Source organism: Staurois parvus, unplaced genomic scaffold (assembly GCF_062004578.1).
Source record: "Staurois parvus isolate SC_StPar_1 unplaced genomic scaffold, SC_StPar_1.0 ptg000199l, whole genome shotgun sequence".
NCBI classification, from domain to species: domain Eukaryota; kingdom Metazoa; phylum Chordata; class Amphibia; order Anura; family Ranidae; genus Staurois; species Staurois parvus.
The window spans coordinates 2,332,780-2,358,338 of record NW_028317995.1 but is presented as its reverse complement, the minus strand read 5'-3'; the positions used below and the strand labels follow the sequence as shown (position 1 = coordinate 2,358,338).

General features: G+C 39.4%; 1 protein-coding gene across 1 annotated transcript in view; it reads right to left on the bottom strand.

The window, feature by feature from the left end:
- LOC149461514 (uncharacterized) overlaps positions 1 to 25,559 on the bottom strand; it is a 144,097-nt gene that overhangs the window by 83,005 nt on the left and 35,533 nt on the right. The window contains exons 3-5 of the mRNA XM_089678226.1: positions 22,774 to 22,849; positions 16,853 to 16,933; positions 16,460 to 16,537 (exon numbers count right to left, since the gene is read on the bottom strand). Coding sequence (XP_089534352.1) covers positions 16,460 to 16,537; positions 16,853 to 16,933; positions 22,774 to 22,849 — 235 coding nt within the window. The remainder of the gene's footprint in view (positions 1 to 16,459; positions 16,538 to 16,852; positions 16,934 to 22,773; positions 22,850 to 25,559) is intronic.

The window sequence follows — 25,559 nt, the reverse complement described above, 5'->3', positions numbered from 1 at the left end:
ATAAAAAAAACTAAAAGTTACAGAGATACAACAAGCAAGCAATCTGTTTGTAATCCACTTTCACTATCCTCTATACCAGTGGTTCCTATCCTTAGTCCTCAATTACCCCAACAGGCCATGTTTTGGGAATTTCCCTTAGATAAAATAGAAATCATAAATACAGTACCAAACTATTGATATTAATTTAAAGTACTTAAGGGCGACCCTATTGACAATCACATATATGTGGTTCACTGTGCTGGGAGCACGCTCCTAGCACTGAGAACAAACTGTGACAGCCTTGAGCCTCCTACTAATGATCGGAGCTGAATGAACCAGATCCCAATCACATGATCAATGTGATAGCCTCTGATTGGCTCCCACAGTGATCATTCATTCTGTTGTTTCCCCTCTGTGAAGAGGATTTAGCAAAGGGTTTATATCTACTTTAAATATTCATACTCATATAGTTTGGCTATTCATACAACATTTTTACATCCGTTATACATTATTCAAGTAAAACTGAACATGAAGCAAGATTAAATAAAGCATATTTATAAGCACTTGCGCAAAGGGACAATATACGTGTACTGCACTTCATACGCTTTCCAAGCCAGTGATTATGGATGCAGATGTTTTGTTCGATGCATATTCATGATTCTCATCCTAAACTACATGCTCAATGATATGATCTGCCTACTGGCTTTAATACAATGTTCTGATCATCTGTATAATGTTGGTTATTTATGAATATTCTGATCTATTAAGCATAAGAGTACAGAAAATTATATAACCAGCTACATACATTACAGATTGATGTAAAGTACATGAATCTAAATATATGTAAGTAAATCCATGGTGGGGACATTTGTGACAACTTTATGCTTGCTGCAAGTAGGATTATCAGGTGACCCAGTTTGCCAGGCACATATAGTGCAATAGTGAGCTGAATTTCTACTCTAGTATTATAATATGCAAACTTGATTTGTTGTAACTACAGGGCATGCATAGTGCATAGCTACCCCCAAATCCTTAAATGTTCCTCCCCCATTTTTACCAGATCTGTGCTCACTATGCTACTGTCTGGGCAGAATACAGTGGATATAAAAAAAGTCTACACACCCCTGTTAAAATGTCAGGTTTCTGTCATGTAAAAAAAATGAGACAATGATAAATAATTTGAGAACTTTTTCCACCTTTATTGTGGCCTCTAAACTGTACAACTCAATTTAAAAACAAACTGAAATCTTTTGGGGGGAGGTAAACATAAAAAACTAAATAATGTGGTTGCATAAGTGTGCACACCCCCTTATAACTGGGGATGTAGCTGTGTTTAAAATTAAGCAATCACATCCAATACCATGTTAAATAGCACACACCTGCCATCATTTCAAGTACCTTTGATTAACCCCAAATAAAGTTCAGCTGTTCTAGTAGGTCTTTCCTGACATTTTCTTAGTCGCATCCTACAGCAGAAGCCATGGACCACAGAGAGCTTCCAAAGCATCGGAGGGATCTCATTGGGAAAAGGTATCAGTAAGGAGAAGGGTACAAAAGAATTTCCAAGGCATTCGATATACCATGGAACAAAGTGAAGACAGTCATCATCAAGTGGAGAAAATATGGCGCAACAGTGACATTACCCAGAACTGGACGTCCCTCCAAAATTGATGAAAAGACAAGAAGAGAACTGGTCTGGGAGGTGCCAAGAGGCCTACAGCAACATTAAAGGAGCTGCAGGAATATCTGGCAAGTACTGGCTGTGTGGTACATGTAACAATCTCCTGTATTCTTCATATGTCTGGGCTGTGGGGTACAGTGGCAAGATGGAAGCCTTTTCTTATGAAGAAAAACATCCAAGCCTGGCTAAATTTTGCAAAAACACATCTGAAGTCTCCCAAAAGCATGTGGGATAATGTGCTATGGTCTGATGAAATCAAGGTGTTTGGCCATAATTCCAAAAGATATGTTTGGCGCCAAAACAACACTGCGCATCACCAAAAGAACACCATACCCACAGTGAAGCATGGTGGTGGCAGCATCATGCTTTGGGGCAGTTTTTCTTCAGCTGGAACTGGAGCCTTAGTCAAGGTAGAGGGAATTATGAACAGTTCCAAATACCTGTCAATATTGGCACAAAACCTTCAGGCTTCTTCTAGAATGCTGAACATGAAGAGGAACTTCAACATGACAATGACCCACAGCATACATCCAAATCAACAAAGGTGTGCCTTCACCAGAAGAAGATTAAAGTTTTGGAATGGCCCAGCCAGAGCCCAGACCTGAATCCAAATCTGTGCAGTGATCTGAAGAGGGCTGTGCACAGGAGATGCCCTCACAATCTGACAGATTTGCAGTGTTTTTGCAAGGAAGAGTGGGCAAATATTGCCAAGTCAAGATGTGCCATGCTGATAGACTTATACCCAAAAAGACTGAGTGCTGGAATAAAATCAAAAGGTGCTTCAACAGAGTATTAGTTTAAGGGCGGGCACATTTATGCAACCATATTATTTTGGGGTTTTTTATTTTTTACTTCCCTCCACCTAAAAGATTTCAGTTTGTTGTTCAACTGAGTTGTACAGTTTATAGGTTACATTAAAGGTGGAAAAAGTTCTGAAATGATTTATCTTTGTCTAATTCTTTTACATCACAGAAACCTGACATTTTAACAGGGGTGTGTAGACTTTTTGTATCTACTGTAAAGCGGGGTGTCTCTTTTCTCTCATATTCCTTTAAACTATTATTAATCTGACTCTATAGCAATAATTAAACTTGCTAAAAAGTTGTACCTGCAAAAACCAAAGAGTAAATACCGATCTCTCCCGATGGCCGCACCGATTTCTGAGAGCCTGCTGCTGGTTCCCTTTAGTGCTAAAGCCGGCCATATATGAATTGACATTTGGACAGTTCAGCAGGGACTGCCTGAATTTCAATTGACTTCTGTACAACTAGCCTGTCCGTTTTTCACTATCAATCTGTGCTTCCAGCTATGAAGGAAACCTTCTTGCTGAGTTGTTGTATTCTAATGATAAGGAAGTCTCCCCACCATCAGAATACAATAACTCAGCAAGAAGGATTCCCCTGTCCATATCGAGTGGGTATTTTTTTTTTGTTTACTGTGGGTGGGGTAACATGGGCAGGCTGGATCACATACCTGTACATCATCCATCCTGAATTACTCTGATGAAAGTATGTAAAAAGAAAATTGAATAAAAGATTAAATTAAAAAAACAAAACAAAACACATACTGCCACCAGACAGTATCCTTGATCACCATCACACCAGTCATATGATGATGCTGTAGTGCCCTGGTGCCAGTATGTAAAAAAAAAAAATACAAAAACACATTTTATTTAATTTATTAATTTTCAAAAACAAACTGATAAAAAATTGCAACTGAAAACAAATCACTGGAAGGATTGAGCCAGAATGTGAAGTCCCTTATCTATCCCCTCCTTTTCTGTTTTCAATGCTTCTTCTTTCTAGGCACTCTAGCCTTTTTTTTCATTCATAAAGCTGTATTACAACAAACTCAGGGATAATATTTACTACAGCACAATTTATGCTGTGTTCCCTAAATGTAGGGGAAGGTAGCCTGATGTGATTGGGCTGTTTGGCGTATATTTTATTCCAAAAAATACCACTCCTAATATTGGTGATAGTTAGCGGCACATTATATATATATATGTGTCACATTAATTCCTTTTGATGTTCTCTATGTGCAAACTCATTTACACAAATATTAAGTGACATAAAAATATATGCGACAAAAAACAAACAAATTATATATGATATAATAGTGGCCACAAAGCACAGTAAAATATAAGTCCAGTGTAATAATAATAAATTCCAAAAAAAGTCCAAAAAAATCTTCCACAATGTGAATCCTCTGACTCCCAGTGCAGAAATAAATAAACCACGTGCTGTGCCTTTCATACACCCACTGTTAGGTGTGCACTCACCAGAACATAGCCTTTAATGAGCCTTATTGCATAAATTCCATAAATCAGGATCATCAGAACACAGCCTTTTTTCCACTTTATATAGACTCCAAATTGTTAAGACCGTGAGGTTCCTCCAATAATCACCCATGATAAGAATGGTAGCCAGGATCATAATATATATTCCTCTCCATAGTTACATAGAAAAAGAAAGAAATTCGCTCCAATCGTGTATTACCAAAGGTAAATAACTTTAATAAGCCAAAATATTGCACTTACAACATTCCAAAAATAGTTAAGCCTTATTTAAAATAGCCTTTCAGTAAGACAGATATCGCAGGTGCTCTCACCACCTCCGGATCTGACGGACAGAACGTCGTCTCGCCACTTCCGGTTGCGTATCTGCATCACTACTGGTCCGCCGCACCGTCACAACCTGACATGCTTCGTCGTACCTGACTTAATCATTGGAAACAAAGAAATTACCATACCCCAGGTAATTGGGGTGGGGGGGTATTTGTACTGTCCTGGTATTTTAGGGCCTCAAGAAATGAAAGGCTGACAGTACATCAAGACTGATCATTTTTCAAATATATATACCATAGTTTGTAGATGATATACCTTTCACACAAAACCAATCAATATTTTTGGTGATCAAATACCACCAATTATATAAATTTGCTGCATGACCTTGCAATTGCCAGTTAAAGTAGCACAGTTCTGAACAGCCAAAAAATGGTCTGGTTGTGAAGGGGGTAAAACCTTCTGAAGGTCATGTGGTTAAAACAGTACGGAAGCCTGCTAGTAGTGTTTAAAGAGACAATCAGTACTTCCAATAGGATATGTGCATTTACAAACTGGAGCTGAATGGCACTTTAAATGCATCAGCAAATCTTGCTGAAAGCTCTGCAAATGCTTTGTAACAGCTTGCTGTTCACACTGCTCTTGTACTGCACAAGCTGAAGTCTGTGTGTAGGCCAAAAACAGCAGCTGACCATGTGAGGACCATGTCAGGAAGCAGTTGTGCGACACTGGATGTCACAAATTCAGAAGTTTACAGTGCGCAGTGCTGAAAAGCAAATAAAGGCCTGATCATGAAGGGGGTAAAACCTTGTAGTTGTCAAGCCCACAATTGTTGTATAATGGGAAGGGGGTACCAGAAAAAAAAGCAAACATTTATTATATTGTAGCTTACCTTAGGCCTAAAAAGAAAACAAATGCAACGACCACATCTAAGAAATGGTAATCTACAATATAATAAATATTTGCTTTTGGGTTTAATACTGGTTTAACTGTAGATCCAAGCACCAGCTAGTGCTCTATGACGTAAGGTTGGCTTTTCACCCCAGGCCAAATACTTGATACTCTGCAGAGTGTAAGAATTGGGTGTGAGTCACTTTAGGAAGTTTTACAGATTTTTTTTATAGGAGCAATAAACTCATGAAGAGTGGGATTAGGGTACAAAGCACTTGAAAAGACCAAAAATATGCAGACTCCGAATCAGAGGCGACTTATTCAGATAGCAGAGGCTATCAGAGCACACAGGAACAGAGCTGAGGCCGTCATACTACTGGAGGTCCCTCCCGTCACCTTTTTTCTCTTGGTGTCAGGAAACCTTTTCAGAGGCGACTTATTCAGATAGCAGAAGCGGCATACAGAAATTACACTTATTGCTCCTAATTGAGACAGGTACAGTGTGTACCTGTCTCAATAAAGGGATATGCTTTGTTCATATTTCATTTCTGAGGTTTACAACCACTTTAAATAAGAACAGGCAAAAAAAAAATCAACTTTAAAAAAAAAAAAAAAAAAGAAGGTGGATGATTGTCAAACAGCTTTCTTAGCAGCATGCAAAAGTGGATTAGGTTTTTTTGGGAGAAAAGGTCCACTTTAAATATGATTCTCTGCATACTAGCTTTAACAAACTAATATGAAAAAATGCTTATGCACACTAGGCATTAACATCATACCTCCCATCTTTTTAAACACAATAAGGGATTTGTTAACTTCTGACACAAATTCCACACTGAATTGACAATATTTTTAAAGATCGCTATGAATTTTAATAGACATCTCTTTTGGCATACATTTTGACAATCCAGATATAATCAGGTTTGAGGTATGTATATTTATGATGTGTTTTATATTAAATAAAAACTGTATATAATCTTCTCACTCACGACATTCCATACTCTTCAAAGAGTTTTGTGATCGATGCCAGCAGATGTATTTGTTCTTCCAAATGCGCACTGTAATCTCTCTAAACTGCTCGACTCTTAATACGTTGCCAGGGCCAATGAGAATTAGAATTAATGCAGTTCTGCAGGTGGCAACTCGCATTAATATCCTACACTCTGAGATATGAGAAATCTTCCCAGGTTTTTGTCAGTTTTCTATATAATTAGAACTTCTAGGTTAATTACTGCCTTGTAAACACAGAGGTGACAAGAGGCTTGTGAGCTCTGTAGAAGCATGACTGGCCATCCATTATGCTGTCTAACACTTTGATTTTAACAAACCCCTTGACTAATCTAATGCTTACCTTAGGGGCTGCCCACAGTGCATGTCCAGGACTTTTTATATAGTCACCAGTGAAGTAATTAGTGTACCTAAATCCCACTTTCATGTTTCCTGCCTGTAACGCATTTGTTTCGTATCCTTCATTTTCTTTTACTGATTACCATTCTTTCCTGGTTTTCATGATCCTTCACTTTGCTGAATTATTCTGGCCATGTGGTATGTTTTTTGGTGTGGGGTTTTTGGTGATTAGTAAAAGGAGGAAAAAAACTATACATGTTCTAAATCTTAGGCCTTTTAAACAACGGACATACCTCATCGGCACCACGTCCTCTACTACTGCAACTAATGCAATGGCATCTGATTCCCAAGGCCAGGACCAACTGCTTTCCTAGCTTTGCACACTTTTTTGGCTCTTACTGGTTGTACTGGCAATCTATTGGTATGAGAATGCCAGATTCAGTGGCAGGTTTGGCTGATTTGCTTCTTTTAAAGAATATGTAAACCTAACATTTTATATTCCTGATATGGGCCTGCTGTACCATGTACTTTTATGAAGAAGTATCCTGTTCTCTTTGTATTGCTTCCTTTGTGTGAAATTCCTGGTGTTCTTGCCAGTCTCTCTTCTTTGCTATACAAAAAACTGACCTCACTAAGCAGGAGAGCACAGTGTGGTCAGTTCTCTAACTGTGCTGAGAACTCAGTCTACTCTCCTCCAATGATCAGATTTGTATTGACATGCCCTCTAAACCGCCATTCATTGGGAAGATACTCCCCCAGCTCTCTAAGCTCCTTATGCAGCTGCGAACAGAGGGAATGTGATCACTTATGTCAGGGCTAAAAATTCTTAGGTAGTAGCCAGACCCTAAGAGCTACTCGCCACCAGTTGCCCCACCCAACCACTACCCTGCCCCGCCCCTAATTCCACCCCTAAACATGCCCTCATAAATTATCTCATGAAATGACACTATTAAATGTTCCCCAAAATACATCAGGGTCCCCAGAGGCCCCCCTAATTACATAAGGGTTCTTAGAGTCCCCCAGCATTACATAAGGGTCCCCAGAGTCTCCACACATTACATCAGAGTCCTTAGAGTCCTCCAAAATTAAACCAGGGTCCCCAGAGTCCCCCCACATACTTCAGGGTCCCCAGAGTCCCCCCCCACATTACATCAGGGTCCCCAATGTCCCCCCTTAACACTCCATCATACTTAGACCATGCACCACATGCAACCATAACCCCCCATAATCTCTCACTCACCAAACCATAACTCTACCAAGCATATCCTACCTTCTATCCAACCCAGCAGTACCTCAAATGTCTCATACTCCACCACCCATAATAACCACATAATCCTGAACCTGACCAAACCACCCATACATGTATGCTTAAACCAGTGTTTCTCAACTCCAGTCCTCATGGACCCCCAACAGGTCATGTTTTCAGGATTTCCCTCAGATGAAACAGCTGTGGTAATTACTAAGGCAGTGAAACTGATCAAATCACCTGTGCAAAATAATGGAAATCCTGAAAACATGACCTGTTGGGGGTCCATGAGGACTGGAGTTGAGAAACACTGGCTTAAACACACACATGCAGACACATACACATACATATACAGACACATGTACAAACAGACACACACACGTACACACATACAGGCACATGTAGACACAAACACACATATAAATACTCGTATACAGCCTTATAAAAAGTTGCAGTACATTACCTTCCCTCACACAGCCTGGTACTGCACTCTAGGGGGAGGCAGAGAGCACAGCACCCCCCCCCCCCTTTGCTTAGCATATTCTCTGACTGAGCACCCAGTGCTGTTGCACAGTGCGGTTTGGGATCAGGAGGTTGGACTCATCTCACAACCTTTCTCTACCATGACGCCAATGTACCCCTGAAGACCTCTGGCAGCACCCCAGTTGAGAAAGGCTGCCCTAGAGTGACAGAGCCAGCCCTGAGTCCCGAGCCCACTCAGTAAGACCCCCAAGGTTTTTCCACACACCAAATTCAAGCAGGCGAGTGGAAATTTTGAGGCCTGACTTATATAAAAGGGGGTATGTATAATGTTTCACATAAATGTATTTCCTTTCATTTCTATTTTAAACTTAATGGGTTGCTTTACAAGGTGAGGGTTTACATATAGTTTGATGATTTATGGAAATTGTGGGATCTGTGGTTTGATGATTCAAACATTTCTTAAAGCAGAAGTAAAGTTCTACAATAAAAAGATCAATAGGAAATAGAGTGTTTTTGGTAGAAGAGACATACAAAGTCTCTTTTACCAGAAAACATTTTCTAAATGTTCCGTATTATTATTTTTTATGTAGACTGCACTGTTGTGTTATCTTGCACATTATGGCAAGAGCTCTAGCTGCCCTGCAAAACTCAGTTTCATTTAAAGGGGAAATTAACACTCCAATCCTTTACAGCCATGGAAGCTGCCATCTTAGCCTCTGTTGATCTACAGCCTTGGTGCTGCATATGTAATCAATTAAAACTTCAGCCAATTTATAGCTTGACAGTTTGGTTCAAAGCACAAGCAACTGTGAAAGTTATCATTCACAACATGCCTTGACTGTAGCTGTTTAGGGGAACAGTTAAATTGAAGGGTTTGAGAAGGAGGCACCAGCTAAGTGTAGTGGTTAATAATGCATTTATTAGCATAGGATTAAAAACACTCACAAAAAATAGGAAAATATAAAGCTCATCTGTGGATGGATGTGGAGCTGCTCCTCTCCGTCCTGCAGGTACCACAGGTACTACACTTGATGGTCGGAAGCCGTGTGGGCTGGTCATGCTCCTAGAATACCATGGGAATTGGACTAAGATGGTCTGAAGCCATGTAGACCAGGAAGAGTCTGCATTAGCCAGTGTGGTACGCACCGGCGAAAGTGACATCACCAGAAGTGTTGGAGGACTGGATGTGGAACACAGACTGACACAGGCTACACATTTGGAGCCTTTAGCTCCTTCTAGCTCCGAGCACGTAGCCTGTGTCAGTCTGTGTTCCACATCCGGCCCTCCAACTCTTCCGGTGACGTCACTTCCACCGGTGCATTCCACACTGGTTAGTGCGGACCTTGGTGTTCAAGGTGTAGTACTGGTGGTACCAACAGGATAGAGAGGAGCGGCTCCACATCCATCCACAAATGAGCTTTATATTTTCCTATTTTTTGTGAGCTTTTTTAATTCTATGCTAATAAATGCATTACTAACCACTACACTTAGCTGGCACCTCCTTTTCTCTACCATGCCCCTTCTTTGGTGTCAGTGGGAGGAATGGCACCCAATCATTGGAGTCCTTGGGAGAAATTGTGCCCATCACTGATCTCATGGGGCCCCATTGTTGGTGTTATTGGGAGGAATTGTGCCCCATAAATGGTGTAAGTGGAGGGAATTATGCCAGTTTGTTTGTATCAGTGGATGAAATAGTAGCTCAAGGGCCAGATAGAAGCAAGCAAAGGGCCTCATCCAACCCCTGGGCCGCAGTTTGGAGACCACTGCTCTTAAGGATGGCTGCCGAGTTCTAAACCTCAGGGCTTTAAGAATTGTCAAGGACCCATATATGTCTATGGACGTTTATCATAATGCCCTCTTTTTTGTAGTGTCCTGACAGCCAGTAGGCTATTGTGTGTTATTATATATATATATATACATATGCGCACACACACACACAGTATATATATATATATATATATATATATATATATATATATATATATATATATATTTTTTTTTTTTTTTTTTTTTTATTCTGTTTTTATCAGACACTGTATCATTTTGGTATCATCTATCTCTGTGTGCCAAAAACTCTTGTAAATTGAAGGGTTTATTTCCACTTTAAAGGACTTGTGCATTTGTTGTCAAATTGGTTGTGAGCTGAGCTCAATATAAGCTTACTTCTCTTCTCATGTCGTGAGTTCTGCCTGTTTGTTGCCTTTATATTTCCACAACCTTGTAGATTCCCTGCATGATTTGCAGCTTCCCCTCTGCTGATGCCTTTGGTTTACATTTGATTTCTAAGGACTACACATCCCTCCTGAAACTCCTCATTCAGCACCTCTGTAGTGCAGAAGGTAGGCTCTATGAAATGTGTGACACAGCAGTGCCTACCCACAGGGCATAGTGAATACATGTAACAGAAATCATGGCCAAATGCATGGGATTCTTCACAAAGTACATTTTAAAAGTTCACAATCATGCAGATTAATAGGTGTAAGCTAGAAATAATTGAAATACAATGTGGAAATGAATCAAGTAATTTACATTTTGACCATAGACACACTTTAAAGCAACACTGTTGTGAAAATTATATAGTAAAAGCCCTGTTACCTGAAGAGAATAAATACTCACCTGCTGCCCATGGTACTGAACAAAGCTCAAGAGATCAAGAGCAGTTGACCTCCCCAAGTCTTCTGACACTGACACTTTTGGTTGTTTTAAATTCCTGTGTTCACCATTGGTTTCTCCTGCTGGCCTCTACTACTATGTCCTGTAATGATGTGGAGGTCACAGTGTCATTTTCAGAAAAAGACTTCTGGGGACCTGGTTTGCTTTGGATCAATGCACTTCAGTAATCTGAGTATTTACTGATTGCGCAATACTAATGGCTGTTTTATAACAACAGCAATGTATGAAGACAAGCACACAATGATTGTCTTCAAGGAGCATTTTCATTTATTGCGGGATGGTCTGTTTTCTTATGATTGTACTGACTTTGTGCACACCTCTGATAACGTTCAATAAAAATGTATTCTTTAAAAAAAAAAAAGACTGCATTTTAATGATAGAGTCACGTTAGGCACACAGGTATAGGCTGCAATTTTATGTATTCAGTGGGAAGGGATAGTGTGTATTAGGGCGCACTATATACACTACTTTTGTCCTGTAAGCTGACAATCAATTTCCAAACTCAATGTACGAAAAGGTGTACTAATAGGAGAAAAAAAATTGTGGTTTATTTTGTTTCAATACTTTGCAATATAAATCACAAGAGATGACATCCAGTTTCCAAGTTCAGTGTACTAAAAGCTACTGTATGGGCGGCACAGTGGCTTAGTGGTTAGCACGTCTGCCTTGCAGTAAAAATGGGTCATGGGTTTGATTCCCAACCATGGCGCCTCCTGCATAGAGTTTGCATGTTGTGCTTGTGTGGGTTTCCTCCAGTTGCTCCGGTTCCTCCCACACTCCAAAGACATGCTGGTAGGTTAATTGGATCCTGTCTAAATTGGCCCTAATCTGTGTATGTATGAATGTAAGTTAGGGACCTTAGATTGTACACCCCTTGAGGGTTAGGGACTGATGTGAATGTTCAATATATATATGTAAAGCGCTGTGTAAATTGACAGCGCTATATAAGTACCTGAAATAAATACTGTATATGAAAAAAAAAAATAGGTCTCTTTTAAAAAATATGTAGTTGTTTCTGTCCCACAAGGTGACAATCTCCTTGTGAATCTGTTAATAGAGTAAAAGCTGCACTTATTTAAAGGCTTTTTCCCCACAAAATACAGAGCTGTTTTAGACACAGGAGTTGACAATTTCCAAACAGAGTGCTCTAAAACGTGCCATTTTGGTGGAAAATAAGAAGACCGTTTTTAAAACTTTTTTTTGCTGTTTTAGTCCTAGGAACTGACAATCTTTTTCCAAACTCAGAACAGTGAATCATTTTTTTCCCACAAATACTAAAGCTTGCACATCATGAATGAAGGAGGGGATGGGGATCAGTTTGGCATCTTTACCCTTAGCATTGGATGACCTTGCCCCGGCACTGATAAGCCTTTTTGTAGAAAATACATTGCTTTTGCTGGTCCAGGGGCTGATAGTTTGTTTCAAAACTCATTGTATTACAGCCTGTAATATTTTAATTAAAAGATATGTAGAAGAGAAGCTTTTTTGGTCATACTTCTCTTCTGGGTCACAGGAGTGCACTTACTTGTGGTCTCCTGTGACCCAGAATTATCTGACAGCAGGCTACAGCCCTCTTTCAACTGACTTCACAGAGACATTCCAGCCACTGGATGGATTCTGACCATATTGTTGGGATCCACCCAGCTGCTTAATTGACAGATGGCTACAACATTCAGCACGCCACTGATAGCCAAAGCCAGCTGCCTTTGACCTCTCCAGCCAAGCTCTCCAGTGAGTAGTGGAGGGTCAGAGTAGAGAGCGGTGACTGACAGTGAGATGACTGAGAGCTGAATGATCAGCAGTCATGTGACTGCAGCATAGAGGTGAGTATGTATGTTTGTTTTTTTTATATACTACTCCATACATCTCCTTTAAATATAGAGGGGGCAATTTATCAACACTGGAGCAGACAGAATCTGGAACAGCTGTACATAACAACCAGTCATCTATCTTCAGCTGGTTCAGTTACGCTTTGAAAATGAAACTGATTGGTTGTCATGCACAGCTGCTTCAAATTCTGTCTGCTCCAGGTTTAATAAATTCACCTCAGAGACTTTATAGAGAACAAATACAGGCTTGTTTTGGCCTAAGGCCTGAGTAACCTAAAAACAACCTAAAAAAGGATCTCAACAGTCTTACTGAACATGTTACATTGCATAAAAAGACTGTTCTTTTTAAATCTGAAGTTTTTGTGTAAAAAATAAAACACCCCCCGCCTTTCAAGCCCAGGCTTCATCGGCTGTCATAAAAAAGCTGCACTAAAAATGCTCCATTCCCTCCTTTTTTATCTAATTTGTGCAGTTATTTAGATGAATGTGCTGTCTCCAGTGTTTTATTCTTATAAGAAGTTTGTTCTATACACGTAGAGTGTTTAAAACCCATTTAATTGAATTCTAACGTCATTTAGTACATAAACTTACTTTAATAATCATTTAATCAGAGTGATCATAGCAACTCTCTGGCAATCATCCATTCATTTGGCAATATGCCTTGTTTATTTCAAGGGGCTAGAAAGTATATTGTTCTTTGTATTACTTTAGCAATGTCATAGTCTCTATCCTTCATGTCTGACCTTCAGCTAAGGACGCTGCATTTGGTGTTGCTTGGTACCAGATACTGGGTGCTTGTCCTCCAATTTTGCATCATATAACCTATGAGAAGACTGTGCAGTGTGATAGCTCCAAAGCTTATATAATACAAAGTTCTGGGGACTGAGATACCCAGGCCAAGATGTGGTCTAAAGAATTTATGGAATAAATTCAAGTCTGTGCTACAGGTAAGAGAACCCTCCAAATCAAGTCTTTGTGGGGCTTGGAGTGAACAAATCTTCAGTGAGTATATCGGAGTACTTATTTTTATTCTTAAAGAGTCACACAGTAATGCACTAAGCTGGGGCACCTCCTTCTTATGCTTGTCATAACAAATGTATACCTTAAAGTTACGGTACCTTAAATATTTTATGAATTTTTAATCATGTATTGGATGAAAACCACGCAAAAACCCTAGAAAAACTTGAGAGGGTCCTCTAAACAGAAGGTTCTGGTAGATGCTGAAGAATCAATCCACCAAATCTCTCCACAACTCTGTTGGTATGATTTCTGTGTTCCATATTCTGCACACGTCCTGTAGCTATTGTGGAAGGTTCCCATTTTTATTTACATTTTGGAGTACTCATCTAGATATGGTGGAATGCATGAACATGCATAGTACACCCAAACCCCCCTAAAGGACAGAGATAGAGTCAGCCATTTTGGAAAGGGACTTTATTAGTGTTTCTGAACCTGTGGAGGAACCATTGGCAAAAAAATTAGAGATCTTGGAGAACCGCTGAAAAATTTTCAGATCTACAGCTCTCGAAACATTGGATCTGATTAGTAAGCTGTAGATATAACAACAATTAACAAACAAACGCAGAGCAGCGCAGGGAAGCTGCTGTTGTAACATGCCTATCCCCCATGATCCCCGCTAGCCCCCCTCTCATCCATTTCAGGTGATATCACATACAAGAGCCTGGGACAGAAAGAAGAGGACCTGTGGGGAACAGTAGAGTGATTAACAGTATGCTTCCCTGCGCCACTCTACAAATCCATAACACAGTTTCTCAAAGGTGATTCCACCACAAATCAATATTGTGGTGGAGGTATATCTGCCCATTGTTATTTTCAGTATGCACTGACAGTGTGCATTGATACTTGATGCCTCCTTTGTAGTTATGACTCCTGTTAACTTGAGAGGCGTGCCGAGAGCGGGAACATGTGGCTGGATCAGGAGGTGACATCCTGTGTATGGTAGCAGTGAATGCAGACTGTGGAGGGGGGAGCAGAGAGTGGGTGCATGTGGATTAATGTAGTAGGAGGTGACATCCAGTGTATGGCAGCATTGAAAGCAGACTGCAGAGAGGGGAGCAGAAGGTAGAGGCACGTGGCTGGATGAGACTGAATGTAGCAGGCAGTGAGATCATAATAGCTATATGTACATTTATGGCATAACATACAGCTATTATGATCTAACCTACTACATTCAGTATGATTCAGCTGTGTGCTCCCCTGGGGACTTCTCCTGGAACCGAAGGGTTCTGCGGAACCCTGGTTGAGAAACACTGAGTAATATCCAAGACAAACAGAGACTGATTTAGTCTGCACAGCTTAACCACTAGCCTACAGGGCACTTATACCCCCTTCCTGCCCAGGCCAATTTCTAGCTTTCAGAGCTGTCACACTTTGAATGACAATTGTGCGGTCATGCAACACTGTACCCATATGACAGTTTTATCATTTTTTGGGACAGATAGAGCTTTATTTTGGTGGTATTTAATCACCTCTGGGATTTTTTTTCTTAAACAAACCAAAAACCACTGAACATTTTGGGAAAAAAAACGTTTTTTCTTAGTTTTTGTTATAAAATTTTGTAAATAAGTGATTTTTCTCCTTCATTGATGTGTGCTAATGAGGCTGCAGTGATGGGCACTGATAGGCTGCACTGATGGACACTGATGAGGAGGCACTGGTAGGTGGCACTGATGGGCATTGACAGGCATCACTGATGGGCACTGAAAGGCAGCACTCATATATGGCACTGATAGGCGGCACTGATGCACACTGATAGGCGGCACTGATGCACACTGACAGGTGACACTGACTGACAGGCGACACTGATTGGCAGCACTGATAGGTGGCACTGATTGGCATTCATAGGTGGCACTGATTGGCATTCATAGGTGGCACTGACTGGCACTGATGGTTGGCAGCTCAGATGGGCACTGATGTGGCATTGATGTGCACTGGTAGGCACTGATATGGGGCATTGATGTGGCACTGATGGGCACTGGCAGGTGGCATGGATGAGCACTGAGAGCTGGCACTGATGGACACTGACAGATGGCACTGCTGGGGCTACACAGATCATCAGGGCACACTGATCATCAGTGCTCTGATGATCAGTGTACATGTCCCCTCCAAGGAATGCCGATTACCAGCTCTCCTCTCCTCGCGAGCTGTCAGCGTGACAGCTCGTGAGGATAGAAATGCCGATAACCGGCATTTCCCTGTTTACATGCGATCAGCTGTGATTGGACACAGCTGATCACATGACCTAGCTGACATCTTCGGCTCTTTCCGTGGATCGGTGATCCGCTGTATCCGAGGGACACAGCGCACCACCAATCGCCGCGCTGAGTGCTCCCGGAGCCGCGCATGCGCGGTTAGAATGGGAGGACGTCATATGACGTCCTCCCATAACGAGAGAACCACTTTGCGCCCGTCATTGGACTATATGGTGGGCAGGAGGCGGTTAAATTAATATATCACTTTTTAATGGATGGAGACTTTAAGTCAACAAATTAAAGTACACATTTGGACAAATCCATTGAATAGCTGAAATAAACCTTGTATGCTTTGCACTTAGAAAACACTGAGATTCTTCGTACTTGTAAACCTGCAAAAGTGTAGGTTGGAAGCCTACTGCTAAATGCAATGCAGGTGTGCTCTAATTTAGATAACTGATGCCACTTTTGCACATAAATACCTCACCATTTTATCATAATTTGCTTCCTTTCATATTAGCTGAAAAGAGAGTGGAATAGAGTGAAGGCTTTACTCACCATCACTGCTTGATGAGCTGCTACTGATCTGCAGTAGTACGGTCTCGGAGGTGTAAGCTATTTCACTTTCTTCAGATTCTGAACATGATGAAACAGAATACAAAAATGGTATTTATCTGCATTAAAACACGCACAAATTATTTTATTGCCACCAAGATGCTTGTATTCCCAGCATCTCATGGAATTTCAACTGGGTTGTAAACGTTTCCTCTTTTAGTTGTAGCCCTCTGTGACCACACAGCTCATCAAGTTCAATGCCCCTTTAATGTTATAGAGAAGTCTCTTAAACAAATGCTAAAATATTGATTTTCCAACTAGAAATAAGCAGAGTGATTTTAGCAAGATTTCTTTTAGCTGAAAAAGATAATGAAATAGAGTAAAAGCTGTACTCACTGGCACTGCTTGGTGAGGAGCTGCTACTGATCTGCCGCAGCACAGTTTGGGAGGTGTAGGCTATTTCACTTTCTTCAGATTCTAAACATGATGATGAAAAATTGTATTTGTATGAATAAAAACACACAAACTAATGTACTGCCACCCCCAATCTTGTATTTCCAGCATTACATGGAAGCCCAACTGGGCTGCAAATGTTTCCCCTTTTCATTTGCAGCTCACTGTGACCACACAGCTCATCAAGTCAAATGCACCTCTAATGATATAGAGAAGTCTATTAAACAAATGCTGACATGTAGATGTTCCAGCTAGAAATAAGTGGAGTGATTTTAATAAAATTGATTTTGCTATGAAATTACTACTTCTTATGTCTTTGGCAAAATTAACTTCAAATTTTGCCATATTTTATTTGGGCCAGCTTGGATGTAGATAGAGTTGCCAATACCGTATCTCAGCAATTTAGGAAATGCCTTGTATTTTTACTTCTTTTTTTTTTTCATTTAATATTTTATTAATTTTTGATTACCATTTCATATATACAAAAGCTAATAAAACAAACATATACATATAAATATTCTCAATTTTGTATATCTATATATCAAAACATTCCCATTCATCTAGTAATCTATTTACCCCTCACCCCTTCTACACTAATCCCCAAACCTCCCCATTCCCCCCCTCCCGGACCTGATTATGCATTTACCAACTCTTCAGTACTTCCTATTCCACAATTGATATTATTCAATAATACAGTTTTTGTACACAGTCTAGGTATAGATTTGATTTTTTAAATTTTTCCCACTTTATACAGAAAACCTCCATTTTGTCTTCATCCATATAATAAAGTTTCTCTAATCTGTACATCTTCTCTACCCTATCCACCCAATCTTTTATTTTCGGTACTTGTTGTTCTTGGGTACTTGGGTATTAAACCCTTCACTGCATTCAAGTAGTACAATAGCCCAGATTTTTTATATTTTTTTACTGAAAGCTCGGTACCATAAAGAAGACAGGTCTCTGGGTCCTTTGAGATATTAATCTCAGTTATTTCTTTGATTAAGTCTACAATACCCCCCCAATATTCTTAAATTTTGTAACATTCCCACCATATGTGAAACATTGTACCTCTTCCTCCACATCCACGCCAACACAAAGGTGAATTCTCTCCACTTATTCCATGTGATACACTCTGTTTTATGTACCATCTTACCAAATGCTTATAATTCATTTCTACCTCTCTCATATTTACATTTCCATGAATTAAACTATACATTTTCTTTTGCTTTCCCTCATCAATTTTTATTCCTGTGTCCCTTTCCCATTTCTCTATAAATGGTGGTCCTTTAACAGTGACTAGTCCTGTGGGAATCTTATGTATTTTTTAAATCCCGTGCTTTCCATCTCCCCGTGAATCTACTAAGTGCTCAAAGGGGTTCCAGTCCTCTTTTCCTTAATGGTTTTGGGGGTTCCCTACATTGACCGTTGACCGTATCGCCATTCGTCCATTCTCGAAAATATTTCCCTCTTATTTTCTAATTCACTTAGTGAGCATATTTCCTCTCCCTTCATTATATCTCTTAATTGAACATCTTTCTTCTTTATCCACTTCCCTGTGATACTTTCTTTACCTGGTGGAAAAACCTCTGTGGATCCTAAGGGCATTAACAGTGAATTATATTCCCATCCTACTTGTTTATGTAAGGCATCCCAAACTCTTAGAACGTTACGTGTAAACCAACTTGTGTTTTCTGTTAAATTCGTGTAGCTTAATGTGTTTTCTATTTTTACCCAGCTTTTCTCCCGTGCATTAAATGTCCAATCATAAATTCTCGCCAAAATTACTGAGTCTTTTCAGGTGTGGTACTCCCAAGCCACCTTTCTCTTTATTTCTACTCAAAATTTCATAACTTATTTTGGGCTTCTTACTTTTCCATATAAATCTTGTTAAAATTTGTTTAATTATTCTAAAATACTCCTCTGGTAACTTAATTGGTATCATTTGGAATTTGTATAAGATTTTTGGAACAATTATCATTTTTATCAGGTTTATGCGTCCCACCCATGACTGAAATCCCCTTCCTAGTTTCTTTATTTCATCATTAATTTAGTTTAGTAATGGAATATAGTTTATTCTGTATAAGTTCTTTAAAGATACAGTTAATTTTATACCAATATATTTTAATTCTCTCTCTCTCCAAACAAGGGGGTGAATTCCTCCTGTAGCTTTTTTTTCTCTGTCTGTAGAAGGTTTATATTTAAAATCTCTGTTTTAGTCGGGTTAATCTTTAAGTTTGACATCTCGCCATATTCTTTTAAAGATTTCATTAAATTTGGCAATGTTATCCTAGGGTCTCCTACATAAAACAACATGTCATCTGCATAAGCTGCCACCTTATGCTCCACTTCTCCTACCCATATTCCTTTTATATCTATATTATTCTTGATGGTAGCCAAAAGCGATTCCAGAGATAATACATATAACAATGAAGACAGGGGGCACCCCTGTCTAGTTCCATTCCGCATCCCGATATATTCTGATAACTCCCCATTAACCATGATTGCTGCCGAAGGTTGACTGTACAATTTCCTTATCCATTCCCTCATTCTAGGTCCCATTCCCAGCACCTCCAAAGTATCTAACATAAATCCCCAATTTACTCTATCAAATGCCTTTTCGTCATCGATCGAAAGAACCACCACGGGGATTTTCTGCTTTTTGTATAAGAAACAATGATCTTAATCCATTGTCTCTACCCTCCCTCCCTGGGACAAATCCTACTTGGTCTATATGAATCCATTCCGGCATTAGATCTTTCAATCTATTTGCCAAAACTTTTGCATATAGTTTAGTGTCTGTATTTAATAAGGAGATCGGTCTATAACTTGAACATTGAGTGTCATCTTTGCCTTCCTTATGTATGAGTACTATATGAGCTTGTAGGGATTCCCTTCTCATTTCCATCTCTCCTCCCAATGCATTCATATATGTCCTCAATTTAGGTAGTAATATTTCCTCATATTTTTTTTATAGTATCTCACTGTATATTCATCCGGTCCTGGACTTTTCCCGTCAGCAGTACTTTTTAATGCTATATGTATTTCTTCTTGATTTATTGGTATTTCAAGGGATTTTAATTGTGTTCTTCACTTAATTTTGGCAATCCTGCTTTTTTTATATATATATATATATACACCTGTCTTCTGTTTTTCCTACTTCCTCCTCTCTTAGAATACCATGGGACTCAATATTATATAGCTTATAGTATTCTTTAAACACTTTTACTATGTCTTTAGTTGAATACACTAATTCTCCTTTATTATCTCTTATTTTCTCTATATAAATCCCTAGATTTTTTCTTCCTCTGAGCCCTCATTAAATATTTTCCTGGTCTATCACCCCACCTATATCTCTCAATTGTCATTCTGTTGTACACTCTCCTCTTGTCTTCTTCCAGGAAATTATTTAATTCTTCTCTTTTATGTATTATCTTCTGCATAATCTCTTTTGTTACTTTATTTTTATGTATGTGCTCTAGATCACTGAGTTCAGCCAAAAGCGTGTTTATTTTATCTCTTCTCTCCCTCTTCTTCTTTGCTCCTATTGCCATTTAGGATTCCTCTAATATAGGCCTTATGAGCTTTCCACACCGTGGCCACCGTCACTTTCTCAGATTCATTTTCCTCAAAACATTGCTCAATTTCTCAATTTTCCCTCCCCTCTTCTCATTTCCCTATAATAATTGCATTGTAACGGGTGCATGATCAGAAATTGACATGGCTTCAATATTTACTTTAACCAGGGATTCAATAAGCCTGTGATCCAGCATTATGTAGTCCAATCTTGAATACATCTCATGTGCAGGAGAGTAAAACGTATAGTCTCTGTCCTTCATATGCTTAATTCTCCAAATATCCACAAGTTGACATTGAAAAAGTTGAAAAAATGCTATTTCAAAGACCTACTACTCTCTCTCTCTGCACCGGAGAGGCTACATCCATCTGTGGATCCATACAAAAGTTGAAATCTCCTGCCACAACCAAATTACCCCTTTTAAAATCCATTAATTTCCTCAGGACTTTTAAATATATCTCCGGTTTCTTATTCGGGCAGCAAATGTTTGCTAATGTGCATTCTATTTCCTGCAGTCTTCCTTTCAAGAACAGGAATCTCCCTTCCGGATCTACCATTCTCTCCTCCAACTTAAACCTTATGGTTTTTGCAGATTGTAACCTCACATTACCTTCCTGTACTAAATGTGTTTCTTGCAGGAACACAACTGAAGAAAATCTGTACTGAAGTTCTTTAAATATACTAAATCTCTTCTCCTGACTATTTAAACCTTTAACATTATAAGTCACAAAGTGAATCTCTTCCTTTCTTTTCTCATCTCCTCTTATCCTTCTTTTCCTTTCCATTTTCTCTCCCTCTCTACTCCGTATCTTCTCCTTTGTTCCCTAAAGATTTTCCAAACTGCTTTACGCTTCTGCATAATCTCAGGCAGCCCACCCCCCCCCCCTTCTCCTCCCTCCCTCCCCATCCCTCCCCTCACCCCCCCCCCACTTCCTCTCCATATCCCTCTCCCTCCCTCTCCCCACCCCCCCTTCCCTAGGCAACCTTTTTGCCTATGAATCATTCGTGGTCCTAACCCCACTTTTGATTCAACTTTAGGGTGAAGCTGCGAAAATGTATGCTTTACCAGCTGCCTCTCATTCTCTAAGACCCGATAATAAAAAAAAAAGGCCTGAAAGACTGGCAGGATGGAGAGAAGAAAAAGAGAAATCCCTCCTCCCTCCCCTCTCGCTTCCTTCTATCTTCTCTACTCTCTATTCCTCCTTATATCCACTCGCCCCCCCTTCTTTTTCTGTAGCCCATATCTCTCCTTCTTACCACCCAGGTATCTCTATTTTCTGCAAATCAAGTCTCCCACAGAAGTCTCTCATATCTTCCGGATATCTCAATCTTGCTGAACGCCCATTTTTCCATCCGATTAAACACGCCGGGAAACCCCAGCTGTATTGGACATTCTGCTTTCTCATCTGCTCCAATAATGGCTTTAAAGTTCTCCTTCTTGTTAATGTTTCCACTGCTAAATCAGCAAAAATCTGGATATTTATTTCTCCATATTTTATAACTGTTCTTCATTTTATCTTTTTCCAGATCTCTTCTTTATCCCAATAATTATGAAATTGCACAATTACGTCTCTCGGTCTTTCTATGCCCCTATCTCGTGGATGTTTTCCTATTCTATATACTCCGTCCAATTTAAGAGTCTCTAAAATGGGTTTCTTGATTATAGAATTTAGCATTTTCCTTATTATATCCATTAAGTCTTCTCCTTGCGGGGTCTCCGGAACTCCTCGTATCCTTATATTGCGTCTCCTATCCCTATTTTCTTGGTCTTCTATTTTATATAGCAGATTTCTTTGTTCTTTTCTCATTTCTACCATTTCTAATTTCTGAATGGTTTGGGCATGTTCATCTACTTTTCCTTCAGTCTCCTCCACTCTTGATAATATTTGTCCCAGATCTCGCTGTATTTTCACCATTTCTTGTTTTATTGATCTTTCAAGACTTATTTACTGCAAGGCAAACAAGGCATTTGCCTTGGGTGCCAATTTTCAGGGGGGGCTCTGCTGCCCCTCCTCCCCCCCCAGAAGAAGTGGCAGGAACAGGGACCTGGTGAGGAGGCTGCTCACTGTTGGAATATGCGAGGATGGCCGGCTGCTTCTTGTGTGCTGCTGGTGGGGGGCTCCCTATTCTTGTGTTACCTAGGGCAGCAAAAGAAATAAATACACTACTGGGCATACATGAAAACATTGTAAAATCAGGGGTAGTCTGCTACCGTCTAAAATCTTGGTGTGCTGCACCACAGCCTATATCGATTTCCACAATCTAGATTTGCTTGGAACCTTTTCCTTACCAGGTTTAGATGTTAGGCAATTCACCAGTACTTGGTAACTTCTATTAGAGGAAGAAGATGGATCTAAAAGTGTTACCTGGAATTAAAAAAAAAGGGTTTTAAAATGACCCACAATGAGCTTAGTAAACATGGAAATATTTATCATAATTTTCAAGCCTACTAAAAATAGTAACAGAAAATATCATATAGCCATTTCTAGCATATGATTAATTTAACCACTTGAAGACTGGACTGTTTCACCCCCTTCCACTCCATTTTCAGTGTTGAGTGCTGTCACATTTTGAATGACAATTATTCATGCAACACTGTACTCAAATGTATTTTATATCATTTTTGAGGTAGATACAGCTTTCTTTTGTTGGTATTTAATCACTACAGGGTTTTTTACTTTTTAATATTTACTTTGGAAATGAACAATCTTTCTTCATAAATTCGGTCAAAATTTAATTCTGCCACATTTCTTTGGTAAAAAAAAAAAAAAGATATATAAACAAGCAGTAAAGATTAGTTATGGACTCAACCAAGACTGGTGGGTTTTTTGTACTGTTGGTGATATAAATCAAAAGTTGGTAGTCAAAGCACATCAACAACTCCTTTAATTATACACAAACATGCAAATATAAAAACACCACACTCCATGAGTCTCGCTTGCTCCCCACAATGGGTGCTAATCAATGCCATATATTATAAACATTTAACGTATAGTCTTCCTAAATTGACCATGACTGCTCAGCATATTGAATTCAAGTATCTTTGAGTCATCTTCAAGGATAAATCTCTCTTATATCACAAATTAGTGCCACTCAGAGGGAAATGTAATTAGTTAAAGCCCCATATGAATAGTAACAATGTGCAGTCCAGAGGAGGATGTCTTGTATACAATAGAATTCATAATAACCTCCCTCTTATGCTGAGATTGTAGCAATGTAGGTATCCCATTGAGGGCAAGCATTGAAATGATCCCAGAGTAGTTTCCAGACTTCCAGTGTAATCCAGAGGAGGAAATAAACAAACCTGAGCCTACCTCTGAGGCATCTGGATGTCCTGGCAAAACCAGTCAGGATGGCTACCCCCCCATTCCTTGGTCTCCTAGTTGGGATCTTGATGCCAACAGCATAAGTATCATCATAAACTATACCATGACCTTGTCTTACTGCTCTGAACTCCTTTACTCCTGAGGGATTTTCTGTTCATTACATATATATGGACTGCCTCTTTTCTCTTATGGAAATGGCATTCACCTGATTACCCATGAGCCTGTTTGTTTGGGCCAGCCTATTTACAAACTATGCATATTGATGTATGAGGGAGGTTACAGCTCTTCATCTACATACTAATCCTCCCCTGGATTATTTTATTTGATAAGCGTTTGGAGGGAGGTAAGGATTTGTAAAGTTCCTCCTTTGGATTACACTGGATTAGTCTGGAAACTACACTGGGATCATTTCAATACTTGACATCCTCCTCTGGACTACACATTGTTGCTATCTACATGGGGCTCTAACTAATTACATTTCCTTCTGAGTGGCACTGATTTGTGATATAAGAGAGGTTTATCCTTGAAGATGACTCAAAGATACTTGAATTCAATATGTTGAGCAGTCATGGTCAATTTAAGAAGACTATTTTAAATGTTTATAATATATGGCATTGATTAGCACCCATTGTGGGGAGCAAGTGAGAGTCGTGGAGTGTGGTTTGTTTTTATATTTGTATGTTGGTGTATAATTAAAGGAGTTGTGCTTTGACTAGCAACCTTTGATTTATATCACCAACAGTATAAAAAACCCACCAATCTTGGTTGAGTCCATAACTAATCTTTACTGCTTGTTTATAGATTTGGATTTTGGATTAGACACTCCCAGATTATTAATACATAGACCTTGAGGTATTTTGAATGTTTTTTTAAAAAAAAAACAAAAACAAAAAAAATAACAATTCGTGCATTTTACTTAATCTGTGTGAAAGTTATAGTCTACAAACTATGTATGTATACTATATTTGAAAATTGATCAATCTTCATGTACAGACTGCCTATCTCACTTTTCAACCTAAAAATACCAGGACAGTACAAATCCCTCAAAAATTACCCTTTTTTGCAAAGTAGACAATCAAGTGAATTTTTTGAAGTTGCAATTTGTCACCATTTTTTGGGAAAATTAAGAAATGAAATACGTTTTTTTCAGAAAGTTGTCCTTTTAACAAATAACTTCTCACAAACAGCATAGGCATACTTACAATTACCCCCCAAAGTACATTTTTCTTCTACTCCCAAGTATGGGGATACCACACTTTTTTATAGACTAGACACATAGTTGGTCCCAAAATCCAAGCAGCACCTTCAGGTGTTCCAGGGGCATAAAAATACATATCTAATTTCTTGACTACCGATCACATTTTTGGATGCCCTGGAGCACCAGGACAGTGGAAACACCCACAAAATGACCACATTTTGGAAAGAAAAACACCCCAAGGTATCTTCTAAAAGGCATGGGGAGTCTTTTGAAGACTTATTTTTTTGCCACAGGTTATTGGAAAACGTGCAATGAAATTGTGCAATGAAAAATGTCATGTGTATTGAAAGTTGTCAAATATTTAAATTTTTCTAAAACACAGCATAGGTATTATGATTGGTGTGGCAGTGATCAGTGACACTGTGACAAGCTGCACTGTTGAGGCTCATTCACACATGAGGTTGAAGGGGGGGGGGCTGAAAACCTCATGGTTCAGTCGCAGTCCAACCATTGCCTCCCTTTAGCTGCAGAGGCAGCGGCCAGGGGTCTACA